The 15,356-nt window shown below is 35.5% G+C and overlaps 2 protein-coding genes across 2 annotated transcripts; both read left to right on the forward strand.

Moving 5' to 3' along the window:
* Positions 1-1,535: 1,535 nt before the first annotated feature.
* LOC112518046 (sodium/hydrogen exchanger 2-like) lies at positions 1,536-9,483 on the forward strand. The gene is made up of 15 exons (XM_025125576.1): positions 1,536-1,690; positions 2,108-2,151; positions 2,733-2,893; positions 3,155-3,273; positions 3,743-3,840; positions 4,263-4,322; positions 4,437-4,483; positions 4,876-5,070; positions 5,374-5,420; positions 5,737-5,803; positions 5,875-5,975; positions 7,269-7,370; positions 7,453-7,654; positions 8,424-8,507; positions 8,980-9,483. Exons 3-15 carry the CDS (start codon positions 2,741-2,743, stop codon positions 9,286-9,288), a joined length of 1,584 nt encoding a protein of 527 aa, XP_024981344.1. The 5' UTR covers positions 1,536-1,690; positions 2,108-2,151; positions 2,733-2,740; the 3' UTR covers positions 9,289-9,483.
* Positions 9,484-13,157: 3,674 nt separating this feature from the next.
* LOC112517806 (protein NETWORKED 3A-like) lies at positions 13,158-14,769 on the forward strand. The gene is made up of 2 exons (XM_025125177.1): positions 13,158-13,260; positions 14,183-14,769. The coding sequence occupies exons 1-2, from the start codon at positions 13,158-13,160 to the stop codon at positions 14,767-14,769; spliced, it is 690 nt and encodes a 229-aa protein (XP_024980945.1).
* The last annotated feature ends 587 nt before the right edge of the window (positions 14,770-15,356 follow it).

The raw sequence follows: 15,356 nt of genomic DNA on the forward strand, positions 1-15,356 counted from the left end.
TGCAGTTAGTTAGACGAATTCAAGTATGGAGCTTTAATAAGTTGTACTTATACACAATTTACTTGTAATATTAAATTTTAAGTAATATAGATCAAGAAACAGTATTTCGTGCATAAAAAATCATTTTTAAGAGTTTTTGTCAAATGCTTTATAATATAGTATAGATTTATCTTTTAGTTTTATAGAGTTTAAATAATAAAAATAATCATAATTCTGATTTAAAAAAAAAAAATAAGAACACAAATATGTATTTTATAATTTAATAAAAATTACTTCAAATAAAAACGTGGATTTGGTACCAAAAAAATCCGTAGGAAATCACGGATTTGGTCCTTGTTGTTTAATGAAAATTTATTACTAGCGTCTTGAACTTGAAAATTTATGGATTTGGTCCTGATTGTTGTCAATTTTTTAAAATTGGTTCCTCTGACGGAGAGCGTTAAAAAATCAGTTATCTTGATAAGTATTATGGTTTTTTTAACCTCTTTTTAATTGTTTTCCTATTAAAAATTCTAAAATCACATTATATAATATGATCTGTTTATATCTTACAAGTTCCACCACAACAAAGAAAACCATACTAACCAAATGACATTTGACCTAGCGGTATCGTAGTCTCTGACCTCCTAGAGAGTCAGAGGTTCAAAACTCACCACAGGTGAGAAGGGCGTACGATTTTATTCGTTTCATTTGTCGTATATAAATATCATACACTTAAAAATATAAATACCATACTAAACATGGAAATTAAAAACCTAAAAACAATAAAAGAATGTTACCTTACAAGTCTCTTGATTCGTTTAGAAACACAGTAAAGGAAACTTATTTTTCGCAGATATGTTCAGAACCAAACCTAGAGCAAGTAAAAGATAATCTCAGATCAAATGACTTAAGTCATAGGGTTGCAAATCGAGCAGATAATGAGTAAAACAGATATGGACAAGGATGAATGAATCAGATATGGGTGTGGAAGCATATCCATGGAGGTGGAGGTGGAGTGGGTGGTGGCAGAAAAAAAGGGATGAAGGAGGGAGGGGATGAATAGAGACGAAAGCCACTGGTCGGGATGGTTTCATCGGAGATGAAGCCACTGATGCTGAGTCCTTGTTCATTCATTGTGTTTTTAAATATAATATTTATATATATTAAAAAAACTTAATATGATATATTTTCAAGTTTTTAATAAAACATATAAGAAAAATACAAAAAGACTCAAATGCCCCTAGGTTAACAGAGTTAACGTTAACAAAGTTAAGGAGAGGGACAATAGTCGTAAAAAATGACAACCACTTTTTTAAGTTTAAGGACGTTAGTTGTAATTTTTATTAAACTACAAGGACCAAATCCGGAATTAATTCAATTCCTTTTAATACTCCTACTTAACCCCAACCACCTCGAATCTTGCCGTAGATCATGGTGAATCTAACGGCGTAGACCATGTTGGCGCACCTGGATACTCCATCATCACGGTAACACCTTATAATACCTTGACCGCAGTTTCGCGGTTTTTCCAAAATTGCCTTTCAAGAGATTCAACACTTGCTCGTTAAGCAAACCCTAAACATCCTTTGAATTCATGTTTTCCTGTTGAATGAGTGGTCTTCATTAGGAAAAGTTCTGATTTATACGAGATTCTGTTGACTCTGTTTGCAGTTCAAGAATTTGCTACTATCGGTATACGGATTTTGAGGTACGAAGTTTCGTATTTGATATTTTTTATGTTTCTTAGGGTCGAAATTAATGAATCCTGGAATTGTTCTTGTTTTGAACGAGTAAAATCCTAAAATTAATGATACTGAAAGAATAGGTGTAGCATGTGGATTACTGTTTAATAGCTTATAACTGCAATCAATAATTTTATAATCATTAGGATCATTCTATCTGGGTTGGTACATTGATGTAGCATTTAACATCTTTTCATCCGGTTGAAGATTTTAGGGTTTTGAGGGTCGTCATGGATCCGTTTAGATGAATGTTATTGGAAACCAAAAATAGAAGCGTCTAGAATTCTTAACCCTAAACATCCTTTAAATTCATGTTTTGTCTTTGAATGATTTTTGTTAGAAAAGTTTTTATTTATATGAGATTCTGTTGACTTTGTTTGCAGTTCAAGAATTTGCTGGTTTGCTACTATTTGTAGCTGATTTTGAGGTATGAATTCTTTGTTCTTTTCGTATTTGATCCCTTTTCTATGTTTCTTAGGGTGTGAAAATCAATGAATTCTGGTATTGTTCTTGTTTTGAACGAGTAGAATTCAAAAAAATAAATTGAAATTGAAACGAAGTAGGTGTACCGTGTGGGTTATTGTTTGGCATCTTAAAACTGTAATCAATAGTTGTATAATTATTGGGATAATTCGTTCTGGGTTGGTACATTGTTGTGGCGGTAGGTCTTCATCTTTTTTTATAAGGTCGAGATTTTAGGGTTTTGATGATTGCCATGAATTTGTTTAGATGAATGTTAGAAACTAAAAGCAGAAGTGTCTAGAAGTTTCTATTGGTCTGCAAGCTACTCTTTTTCCTAAAACCCAGCGTACAAATTGTCATAAAATCAACATTACAACAATATGGTTTTTTAATTAAATCCATGATCTTCTGGCCCCATTAAAAGAAAAATGGCTTCGTACTCCTTAGAAGGTCATGGATTTAATTAAAATATTATTTAAGATTATATACCTAAATATCTGTTCGTGGTGGAATTCTGTTTTCATTTTTTTTGTATTTTTTTGGCAGCCCACGATATGGGTTTGTTATCATCGAGTTCATCAGATCCGGAGGCTGAGTTTGTGGATCAGATCGCCTTATTTACCGCCCTCCTATGCGCTTGCATAGTTATCGGTCATCTTCTTGAAAAAAGCCGGTGGATTAATCAGTCAATAACTTCCCTTCTGATTGTAAGTGTTACTAAACATTTTCTTTGAAGTGTGTGTGTGTATATATATATATATATATATATATATATATATATATAAATACATACATAGACGAAGGGTCGTGTGAGAATAGGAGTTAAGGTGAGAAGTGTAAGAAGGGATCTGGACCCTTCATCACTTCTATTCTAACCCCCACCCTATGAACTGCACTTGATGTGATGAAAATTATGGGTGTTGCTTTTGCTTTTGTTTGATTTCACAATCGTAATCTTGTGGTGATAGGGCCTAGGCACAGGATGTGTTATTCTACTAACTTCTGGTGGTAAAAGCTCTCGGATATTGGAGTTCCAACAAGAGTTTTTTTTTATGTATCTTCTTCCACCAATAATATTCAATGCTGGGTATGTTATGTATCTTCCTCTTCTCTTCTTACTTTTAAATGGGTCCATTTGGTTTGTAAATTATAATACGAATGTAGTTATGCTTTGAGATGCACAAGGCCCGGGGTTGTTCACGCTTGGGCCCGGGTCTTCCAAGCCTGTTTTTAGTGAGCAACCAAAAAGGCCTTGGATTTTGTAGGCCCGGCGAGGGTTTGACCACAGTTTTTATAAAATTGTGTTATTTTCATCCTGCCTAAATTCCCATTGTAATCATCTTCATACGTGTCTTAGTGTCTTAATACTTGGGTCATTTAGGTATATAACCTTAAATGAGATTTTAATTAAATCTATGACCTTGTGTCCTCTTTAAAGAAAAAATGACTTCTTATTCGTCAGAAGGTCATGGATTAAACTAAAATCTCATTTAAGGTTATATACCTAAATATACCCTTAAATACTCCCTTCTGACCGGGGTTAATCTTTTCTCTAGGTTTCAAGTGAAAAAGAAGCAATTTTTCCGCAATTTCATGACCATTGTGTCGTATGGAGCTATTGGTACTTTGATATCGTTCGCCATCATATCTTATGGTATGTTCATATGCTTCCAAAAGAATGTCTCTGTGCACATAGCTGGATCGGATATTTATTGAAGTCCCTTTATTATCGGTTGATTACGTATTTGTCTCATATGTGTATATGCTTGTGATTATTTGATTCGTCATATATATGTATGGCGGCGGGTTATCCAGCTAAATGACCTCGAGACAAGTGTTTTTTAAATCCATGACCTAACAAGTTTTTAGGCATTCTTGTGTTAAACTGTGACATTCTCAAATGTGTTAGAAAGTCATGGATTTAAAAAAGAACTTGACAGAAAGGCCATATAACCAAAGGACCCGTATAGTGACATCCCATACCTCATTCTTGCAGATTTTTGGCGAACTAGATTTAGGTATATGCTCGTTGATATATCTTTTTTCTTAGAAGTTAATATGAAGTTTTGATTTTAGGTGCAACACGCTTGTTCCCTAAACTCGACATTGGTTACCTCGAGATCAAAGATTATCTTGGTATTTATTCTCTTTCCTTCATCTTTTCGAAACTATTCTTACATAGATGAATATATACAAGCGGTGGTACCACAAAATTGAAATTCTTCTATTTTTTTGTCTGATTGGGAAAAGCACTCGGAGCCATATTTTCTGCAACAGATTCGGTTTGCGTTTTGCAGGTACATGTATTTTTTTATTTATGATCTTCAAGGGTGTTTGGTATGCATGACATGAAAAACATGACAGAACAAAAACCCGACATTGGAATGGGACAGGACATGACTAAACAAAAAACTTGACATTAGAATGGGACAACACATGACCCGGGTGAGATGATGCATTTTTTCCGTCCCCTCAAAATAGGTGGAAATATAAATCATGGAGATTAGACAAAATTAGTAAATTACTAAATCACCAGATATCAAATCTCACCCCTTAGACCTTCCACACTTCTTTCACCCAACTCACTCTTGCCATCATGTCCTGTCATGTCTGCGTACCAAATGTAGCCCAAAGGAACTACATACCAAGAAGTAAAATGTCATAACCACAATTTTATACTACCCGACAGGTGCTTAATCAAGACGAGACACCACTATTATACAGTTTGGTGTTTGGGGAGGGAGTGGTGAATGATGCCACATCCGTGGTACTTTTTAATGCAGTCATGAATTTTGATCTATCCGACATGAACACAGCTGTTGCCTACAAATTTGCCGGCAATTTCTTGTCGTTGTTCTTCTTTAGCACCTTGTTGGGAGTTTTTGTAAGTTTGTCTATCTTTATCTACTCTCTCCATCCCAAAATAAGTGTCCACTTCCAAAAGTAAGTGACTATTTTTCAATTCTACCCTTAACTATGAGATGAATAACTTCATTACCCCCCTCTGATATTTGGGGTAAAATTGTTATTTTGTTGATTAAAAAATGTAATAATTAGACGTTTCTAAAACAGTGTTTTTTCATTGTGGACATTTAATTTGGGCTGAATATTATATTTTCTAGCTAGTAATTGATTGCTTAAAGTTCTAAACAATATATTGTTCATTAAATTTCATTGCATTTTGTAGGTTGGACTTCTATGTGCGTTCATCATTAGAACGTTATACTTTGGAAGGTATGTAGCGAGTTTGTTATATTGCTATCGTTTACACGTATCTAACTTCTCAAATTTTAGCGTATTTGTATTTCTTTCTTTCACACAATTTTCACTAGTTGGGGGTCTTCACTTAATTGTCGCTCTACTTTTCCGGGTAGAGGTCAGGTTTGCGTACATCTTACCCCTCCGGATCCCACATCCAGATGGGATATATACTGGGCTTGTTTGATTGGTTTTATACATCTCATGTTTTTAACTTGCTTCAAGTAATCTTTTAGCGTATTTCAGTACTATCTATGAATGCCTTAAATGAAAGTTGTGTGTCAATTTGTAGGCATTCAACCGATCGTGAAATAGCTCTCATGATACTAATGGCTTACCTTTCATACATTACAGCCGAAGTAAGCGCTTTGCCATCTTTTTAACCTATATATATACGAATGTTATTTTAAACTAACTTTATTTCCTGTAGGTGTTTAAATTAAGTGGAATCCTTACAGTATTCTTTTGTGGGATCTTGATGTCGCATTATGCTTGGCATAACGTCACTTTAAAATCACAAGTGACTACAAGGTGTGTAATCATCTCCATACTCGAAATGGATTCTCTCCATAAAGTTGCTTTCTTTTGGTGGTAGCTAACTTTCACAGAAACATTTGCTTTACTCTTTGGGGTAGAGGCCTGGTCTGCATACATTCCCAGACCCCACCTTAGGTGGGATATATTGGGTTCGTGTGGTTTGGTTTTTGAAGTATTAGCTAACTTTTCTCGAAACAACCGCTCTACTTTTTGAGGTAGTGGTCAAATTTGCATACATGTTACCCTCCCCAGACCTCACCCCAGATCAATTTGAAATGAGATATACTGGGTACGATTGGTTTGGTTTTTAGGTGCTAGCTAGCTTTCACGGAAACAACTATTTTACTCTTGGGGGGTAGAGGTCACGTTTGCATACATCTTACCTACCTCAAGCGGGATATACTGGGTTCGTTTGGTACGGTTTGGTTTTTAGGTGTTAGATGGCCATCTTTCACATAAACAACCACTATTCCCTTTAGGGTAGAGGTCAAGTCCGCATACATCTTGCGCTCCCATACCCCATCTCAGGTGGGAAATATTGGGTTTGTTTGTTTTGGTTTGGTTTTGTTTTTAGGTGTTAGCTATCTTTCATGGAAACAACTGCTCTACTTTTTGGGGTAGATATCACGTCTGCATACATCTTACCCTTCCCAGTAGGGGCGTTCATTGGTGGAAATCCAATGGATTTAGGTGGATCCGATCGTATCCGATCCAATCATCCATTGGATGTTGGATTTTGTCATCAGATGCAATCCGACTAACATTGGACAACCGTTCCAATCCAAGCCGATGGATGATTGGGTCGGATTGGTTCCATCCATTGGATATTATTGTTGGTTATTCATTGAATCGGATTGGATTTATCTGATTTTTGATCCAATATTCAACCAATTAATATACAATTTCAACCAATCATTCATATATTTCTCAACTTATTAAAAAACAATGAATATAAAAACCACTAAAAAACAATATTGTAAAATGTTAATGATTATACATAGTTATTAATTGGATGATAATTGGATGGTCATCGGATTGGATCAATTCGGTTTTATTGGATGCCGGACTACCATCCAAGAACCGGCCGATCCAATTTGAATGTTGAAGTTTTGGATCCAGTCCAATTTGGATGGTTGGTCAGTTCTAATTGGATCGATCGGTTTAAATTGGATCAGATAGACTTTCTGCACACTTCTACTCCCCAAACCCTACCGGGTTCGTTTCGTTTGGTTTGGTTTTTAGGTGCTAGCTAGCTCAAGTATTGACATCGGCTTGTGTGGATTGCAGGCATACTTTTGCAACAATGTCATTTATTGCCGAAGTGTTTATCTTCCTATATGTCGGTATGGACTCGTTGGATGTTGAAAAATGGCGGTTTGTAGACAACACGTAACCACTCTAAACAACTTTGATCGCTAACCTCTTCCTTTCATATTACTATTTGAAACCGAGATTCAATTTGTGGGTGCAGTCCTGGAAAATCCATTGGGGCGAGTGCTACGCTGCTCGGGCTGATTATGGTTGGAAGAGCGGCTTTTGTACTCCCTCTTTCATATTTATCGAATTTAACCCGGAAGGAAAGGCATGAAAAGGTCGGGTTTAAGCAGCAGGTTACGGTTTGGTGGGCTGGTCTAATGCGCGGTGCCGTCTCCGTTGCACTTGCTTATAAGAAGGTAAACTTGCGTTTATTGAAATCAACTTTTGGTACTAGTTTTGAGAAGATTTTAGAGTCTATAAAAGAAGACGTTTTTAATCGAGAGTTGAAGTTGAAAACTCACGATAGTTTGACTATCCTTAAAGTCAAACAATGGAAATCGAGTTTGAAGCAATAAAATCAATATGAAAATATAGAAATACTTCACGTAATTTGTTTCCTAGGAACATTAAGACGATATTAGATGGATTCAAGACGAAAATTTCCACCTAAACACGTTTTTGATAGGAGATTTATGCTTAAATATAAGACAGCTGACTTTTTTTGTTGAAAAGTCAAACTGTTTCGTTTAAAACTCGAATTGAATGGTTTTATGCAAAATTAAACCCTAAAGTTTAAGGGATATAGTTATAAAAGGTATATATAAAGGTGTTCCAATGATTGAATCTACCGCGGGTTCAAATCCCGGCGCTGCCAAAGCCATTGTGGCTGGGGAGGTTCACTTAGGGGTGTAAACGAACCGAGACGAGTCGAGTCGAGTAGTAGGTTATTCGAGCTCAACTTGAAAATAATACCAGTCTCAAGCTTGACTCAAACTCGAGCTCGAGTAACTCGTTAAAAACTCGATTCTCTACTCGTTTACACCCCTAGGTTCACCTGCGATGACTCCAGGCCATTCGTGGTCGTTCGCAGAATTAGTTGGTGCACGTAAGCTGGCTTAGAAATCCATAGTTACCAAAAAGAAAATTAACATTTCAATCTGATCCTGATGTTTGATTGATTTGCAGTTTACTGGATCTGGTCAAACCGTACAGCCTGCAAATGCTCTCTTGATCACCAGTACCATTACTATTGTTCTTTTCAGTACAGTGGTAAGTGTTTACATTTATATTTTAGTTTGTCTCAAAATAAATGTCTACTTTTAAAAATAAGTACATATTTTCCAATTTTACCCTGAAGTATGAGGTGTAGAAGTTCGTTACTCTCTCTATTATTAAGGGTAAAATTGTCATTTAATTACCTGAAAAGTGTCATAATTTCATATTTCTAGAAGTGTATGATTTTCCCTTGCGGACATAGTCTGTCTCAAAATAAGTGTCCAGTTTTAAAAGGCTATTGCATATTTTCCGGTTATACCCCTAATTATGAGACAAAGAAATTAATTACGCTCTTTGTTATTAAGGGTAAAATTGTGTTTTAATTAACTAAAAAAATGTAATAATTACATATTTCTAAAACTGTGTGCCTTGTGGACATGATAGAGAGAGGTCATTTTAAGATTCTTCATTTTGTTTTAGATTCGTAAATCTTGAATCTTGCGGCTGTTGAAACCGTTGCTTGTAGGTATTTGGGTTGTTGACTAAGCCGTTTCTAAGGATGTTGCTACCTCACCCTCCGGAGGAAACTGAACCGTCGAGCCCGAGGTCGTTGGCGATCCCGCTTCTCGGGAACGGAGGTGATCTCGATGCCGAAAGGGGAAATCTCAGAACGTTACCAACGACATCGAGTCTAAAGATGCTGCTAAATAGTCCTACAAACACAGTTCACCACTACTGGCGGAGGTTCGATGATTCGGTTATGCGACCGATTTTCGGTGGTCGAGGATTCGTGTCTTATGCCACGGGAACCCGTGATATGGATGTCATTCATTGAGTTAGGTTAGGATTGTTCTTGTACATAATAGTAGGTATCCCTTTAATAATAAACTTGGAATTTTATTATGATTCGCGTTTGGCCTTTTCTCGAGTCCAAAGGCGCTTAAACGTACAAAAACAACCTTTTACGTCTGGCATTGGCTTCAAGCGATTGGAGTCGAGACCAGGCTTAGCTTTTGCCTGATTTGATAGATTGGTGACGCTTTTGATCAAAGGTCTTACTCGGTTTTAAGAAAGATTTGCGTTGATTTGGGTTTATGTGACCATTTTTGAAGCTCATGTCATGGGTGAGTTGATTTTGCCGAATATTTTTACAGCAAAACACTGAACATTTATAGTAAAATGTCGAACCTTCACATTAAGAAAATCAAAATTTTACATGAAAAAACATCTAGTTTGTTACAAAACCTCATATACATATATATACAAAACTGTTTTGTTTTCGTGAGATACGATTTTTGTACTTGAAATTTATAACAAAATGTTATGAAGGTAAAAAAAGCAGAACATTCACAACAAAAGTATTGTGAAAGTTACATTCACAATGTTTTGTTGTGAATTTTTAAGTGTAAAAATTGTCTCACGTGTCTTACAAAAACAGTATTGTTTCACATGATCTCAAGTCTCTCTCTCTCTCTATATGTATATATTGATTTTTGAAGAAAAAAAACTCTATAAAAAGTAATTGTTATCAAATTATTTTTTATTAGTGTATTGTATTTGAAAATTTCAATTGTTGAGGTAACCAGTTATATTTTAGTTCAGTTTGTTTTTGTGACCCGATTAAGATTAAATGATTGAACATGTGCATAGACTTGGAATCACATGTGAAATTTTCATTTTTATAAAAAACACATAAAAAAGTGAAGGTATTTTTATACTATTTCAGTATTACCTTATATGTTGTGAAATGAGGTAATATTTACATGGATCTGAAATGCGTATTTAGGGGGTGTTTGAGATGGCTTATAAAAACAACTTATTGACTTATTCCGGTGTGGCACCGGTAATAAGCATTTTTGAGTGTTTGACTAAAGAACTTATACCGGTGCCAAACTGGTAATAAAAAGTTTTTGAAGTAGTTAAAGCATTTTAACTTATAATAAATTGATAAACACTTTTATAAAAAAACATAAATTGTTTCAAAATAAACAATCCCAAACTCCACCTTAAAAGTTACCGTGAAACCATAACCTTTACATGTCTGCACACAAGAATTTCAGATCATATTATAAAGCTTACATTTCTCACATTTATCATGAAAATATATATATTTATGATATGAATTAGGAGCTCCTCAATCCATATCTGATGATATTTATATTTAATTAAATATATAAAATAAAAATCAAAACTCAAATTGGGTTCTATAAATCTTAAAAACAAATTAATGAAATATATTTGTTTTTCTGAATTAGAAATTATGATAATTTGTATTAAAATGGAATTAATTTATTTTTATTGTATTTTGATAAAATCAAAACCTTTTTTTTAGGTTATTAATTTTCAAAGTTAGTTCCATTTTATTTTCCAAAATAATAAATATTGAAATTTGATTGAGAAAAAAAAACCAGTTACTATAATACCCTACATTGATTGAGAGGGGTTGTTCGGTAGAAGCTTAATGAGCTGTATAAAGGATATGGCTTATTCGCACAGCCATATCCAGCTCTTAGGTATGGGATTATTCAATCAGCCATGGGCTGAATCGCTTAGCTAAGAAAGTGATATCCTTTGTACTTAGCTTTTTATTAAGCTATTTGTTTCCCTATTACCCTTTCCCTCTTTTCCCCCTTTCACTTCCATGCCCTTTCCGATAGGGTAGTGATGAGGGGCCGTAAGAGGAGGGAGGAAGTTCGGCGAGCAGTCTATGTGTTGTAGATGTAGGTTAGATGGGATGAAGGACGACGCTGATTCGCTAGGGATGGATCGGTGTGAGGGAGGGCTCGTTGAAAGTAAGAGAGGAACCGATTTTAAAATTGGTATGTGTAGCGTAGAGAGAGGTTGGTGTAAAGGTGAGAGAGGGTTTGTGAATGGGAGTTGGGGGGACAACGAACAAGGAGAATTGGGTGGATTTGGGGTGAGTGAGAGTCGGCGAGGGAGGGAGGTGAAAGGGTATGTGTGGTGTTCGGTTAGTGGCGATCAACGAGTGTTGGTGTTCGGGTCGAGGGGCCGAACGAGAGAGATAGTCAGTGACAGAGGGAGAGAGCCGAATGGGTGAGGTTGGTGAGGTGGCAAGAGACCGAGAGACCCTAATAGAGAAAGGGATCATAAACGAATTGGGTTTTGGGAAGATTCGTTTTGTGAGGGATTTGTGGGAGGATTCGGTTGTGATGGAAATCAGAGAGAGATTTCGACGAGAGATGATTCAGGGGTAAAATGGTTATTTATGACATTCAGACGGTTTATTCAACATGACAACCGAACAACAACTTATCTGTTATCTTACAAACAACTTTATCCATACGAGTCTTAATAGAAAATGAAACGAACAACCCCTAAGGCTGCCTTATAAAGGACTGTATACATTCTTCATCAGACTTTTTTTAGAACCGTGAGTTCATATGTGAATAAAACGGACAATATCTGATACAGAAAGAGCCAAAGAGGAACTAAGTTGTTTTATAATATACTGAATATTTTCTCTATCAGACGTATTTTAAAACCGTAAGTAAGATACGGTTAATATCTCTAAAAAAAGAAATAAATGCAAAGATTGATTTAAAATTTGGAGTTGTTTTAAAATTTTAATTGATAATAAACATCACGAGGTTGTTATTTAAATTTTAATTTGTTCTGATTTGTTGTTTTTTGGAGTCCTACCCGCCATTTTACCTTTTTAAATGACAATTATACCCTCAATCGCTCCAGCCTTCCGTATTTAAACATTCCATACTGATTAGAATTGTCTTCGTCCATTATGTGTGTGAAAATGGTGGAAGCTGTCCGCCATTAAACCTCTGTTTCTCTTCTTCTTTCAGGTAATACAGTTTAACCTCTTTACTCGCGTTAACTTCATTTTTTTCTCTATGATTATACGAAGAAACCGGCCACTGCTTTGATTGCTGACTAATTTATTATTTGTGTCTAACAATCGACGTGTATTCTCTCGTTATCTGAGATTTTCTTCGATGAGTAAGGAATAACTGATTCTCTGACCGTTAATCGCATTTCTGTTAAAGTAGATGGAGTTGTGGCTTTGATTGCGGAGGCATAGATTCTCTCGTTAGTCGAGTTTTTTTGTTCGATGATTTAGGAATTACTGATTCTCTGATCATTAATCGCATGTGAAGTTGTGGTTTCGATTATGGAGTTATAGATTCTCTTGTTAATGGAGTTTCCGTCGGAGTTAATCGTAGTTCTCATTTAGTTATACGAAGTGGTGGATTTGATTGTTTGATCCATTTACGATGTATATATAACATTAACTGAAGTTCTCCGGCCACCAGATATTTACAGTTTACTCGATGATTTAGGGAAAATCCTTCTCGAAATTTAATATGCCACTATGAATGTGGCCGGGAGTTTTTCATTTTTGTAACAGAAATCTGATTCCCATGGTGTTTGTGAGATCTAAGGACTTTGTAGCAAGTCGAATGGCATAGATGCTCTGGCCCTAATCTGATTTCCATGGTGTTTGTAAGATCTAAGGATTTTGTAGCAAGTCGAATGGCATAGATGTTCTCGCCCGATGTGTAGAACGACTTTATGTCGTTCCGCAATTAATTCCGTTTTTTGAATAGGTTTTCTTAATTTCCTATAATCTAATGCTACTTGTTTGCAGCTGTATCAATGTTCATTAAGCAATTTCATTGTTTTTTTTTTATTTCTGATTTGGCAAATTGAGACATTTTGAGTGAAGAGAAAATGGTGGATTCAAAGAGGAAGTTGTCTGCTTACTGGTGGTGGTTTGACAAACAAAACACTAGTATCACAAGAAAGTCTCCATGGCTCCGATCCACTCTTGCCGGTAAATCAATTTCTCTGTGTTTTGATGCCTTTGCTTCCTTTCTAATAGGAGTCATCATGGGTTACTTGGGGCTCAAAATTTGAATCACTTGACCACTGTGTTGTGATATATGTAGTTGATATCTTCAATATTCAGCCACCTGTTTGACATCTACACTCTGTTCTTGAATTTGGGGAGAAAAGAAAAGGGGGAGGGGAAAAAATGGAAGGAAAAGAAAGGAAACTATTCTTTAAAAGGAAGTGAAGGAAAGGAATGGAAATGAAATAATTTTTCAATCTTCTAGAATCAGAGAAAAGGGAAAGGGAAGATTCACTTTTATAAATATACCATTTATATTTAAATTTCTCACTTTTCCTTCTAACATTGTTGTGTGAGGATATTCTCCAAGACCTTGCAGTGAAAAAAGTTTAGAGCAATCACCAAAATTACATCAAACTGGCTACATTTTCAGCCTGAACATGTTTGCTCATTAGGTGTATCCTCATATGGAATTGAACTAGACTAGACTAGACAAAACAAAACATGCGAGACAAAGGTAAGTGGATGAAAGAATTGTAACAGCTTTTAGGCTTATAATTTGAATGGGCAGTTTAGTAAATTTTACCAATCTTACCATATCTCCCAGGTTATTGTTCCATCTATTTTGGTGAGATGGAAAAAATGCATTTTTAACACTGCGTTCTTGTCGTTCCCCAGTCGAATGTGAACAAATAAATGAGACAAGAAGTTTTTATGCAGTCATGTCCCACGTACCAAAACACAATGACATCGGTGATTTTCTAGTTATGTATGGTGTCCAACTTTTACAACTTATGGCCTTTGTATTTCATTTGACTGTATTTGATCCAATTTGATTTGAAATAGATGGATACTGTACGAGGTTTTCAATGAATCAATGACATATATGAACCATGATTCACAGAACTTGATGAGAAAACAGAATCCATGCTAAAAATCATCGAAGAAGATGCGGATTCTTTCGCAGAACGAGCAGAGATGTATTACAAGAAACGACCCGAGCTTATTAACCTTCTTGAGGATATCTATCGAACCCATCGTTCACTAGCTCTACGTTATGATCACGCCACCAAATCCGACTCCGGTAGTAGTCACCTCTACGACACTTATTCTGAGTCATTCGACTTCGACCATGATCAAGATTCCCGTGAACCCGAGAACAACGATGATCGTGAACACAAAGAAGATGATGATCAAGTTCGGGCGGAAGAACACGGTTCGAGTGAAGTGAAGAATCTGAGGGAAGAAATTGAAAAAATCAAAATAGAAAACAAGTTTGAGAAGGAGTTGTTGGCTCAGAAAGATGAAGAGAAAAGAGAAGCAATAAGACAACTAAGTTTATCTGTTGATTTGCTCAAACAAGAGAATATGAATCTTAAAAAGAGAATTGGTAAAGATTCTTCCAAAAAGAAGAACAACAGCAGCAGCAGTTTCACAAGGGTATTTTGGGGAAAGATGTTTACTGGTAAGATGCTATACAAGTGTCACTAAGTAATTCATACTTTCCATAGACCGATATTCTTTACAGAAACAACCGCATTGTTTTTAAAGGTACGTGTTAGGTTTGTGTATATCTTATCTTTTCCTCTGCAAAACTCTACATTTAGGTATGACATACTGTTTTGATTTTACAGAAATAACAGCTCTACTTTTGAAGATACACCAAGTCTGCGTACATTTTATTTCTTTCCCCGCAAACCTTACCATCAGGTACGATATATTGGTTTTGTTTGCTTTGATTCACAATAATTCATAATACCTTACACAATTTAAGATGTATGAGCATGGCCTTTTATTATCCGAAGGCATGTTCATTTTTTACTTAATGAGTTTGATGACTTACTTACCTAGTTATTAAAAACGGTTTTTGTTTTTAACTTAATGTTTTAAACAATGATTGAATTGAATAAGTCGTGTATTTGGAGACTAGAATTGAGAGGAGAGAAAGATGAAAAATAAGAATTGGACTAGCTTGTTCATAGTTAGGTTTAGAATTATGTGTAGCACTTTCTGGGATTGATGAATTAAGATTGAGACAACATTTTCAAAAGGTACAAACATGTTTTAGCTTGATTCAG

Source organism: Cynara cardunculus (genome assembly GCF_001531365.2).
Source record: "Cynara cardunculus var. scolymus isolate 2C chromosome LG 9, CcrdV1, whole genome shotgun sequence".
Lineage (NCBI taxonomy): Eukaryota > Viridiplantae > Streptophyta > Magnoliopsida > Asterales > Asteraceae > Cynara > Cynara cardunculus.

Coding starts and splice junctions, on each gene's coding strand:
- LOC112517806 (XM_025125177.1), top strand. CDS start 13,158: ATGGTGGATTCAAAGAGGAAGTTGTCTGCTTACTGGTGGTGGTTTGAC. Junction 13,261..14,182: donor GCTCCGATCCACTCTTGCCG/GTAAATCAATTT, acceptor CATGATTCACAG/AACTTGATGAGAAAACAGAA.
- LOC112518046 (XM_025125576.1), top strand. CDS start 2,741: ATGGGTTTGTTATCATCGAGTTCATCAGATCCGGAGGCTGAGTTTGTG. Junction 2,894..3,154: donor CAATAACTTCCCTTCTGATT/GTAAGTGTTACT, acceptor TTGTGGTGATAG/GGCCTAGGCACAGGATGTGT. Junction 7,371..7,452: donor TGGCGGTTTGTAGACAACAC/GTAACCACTCTA, acceptor TTGTGGGTGCAG/TCCTGGAAAATCCATTGGGG.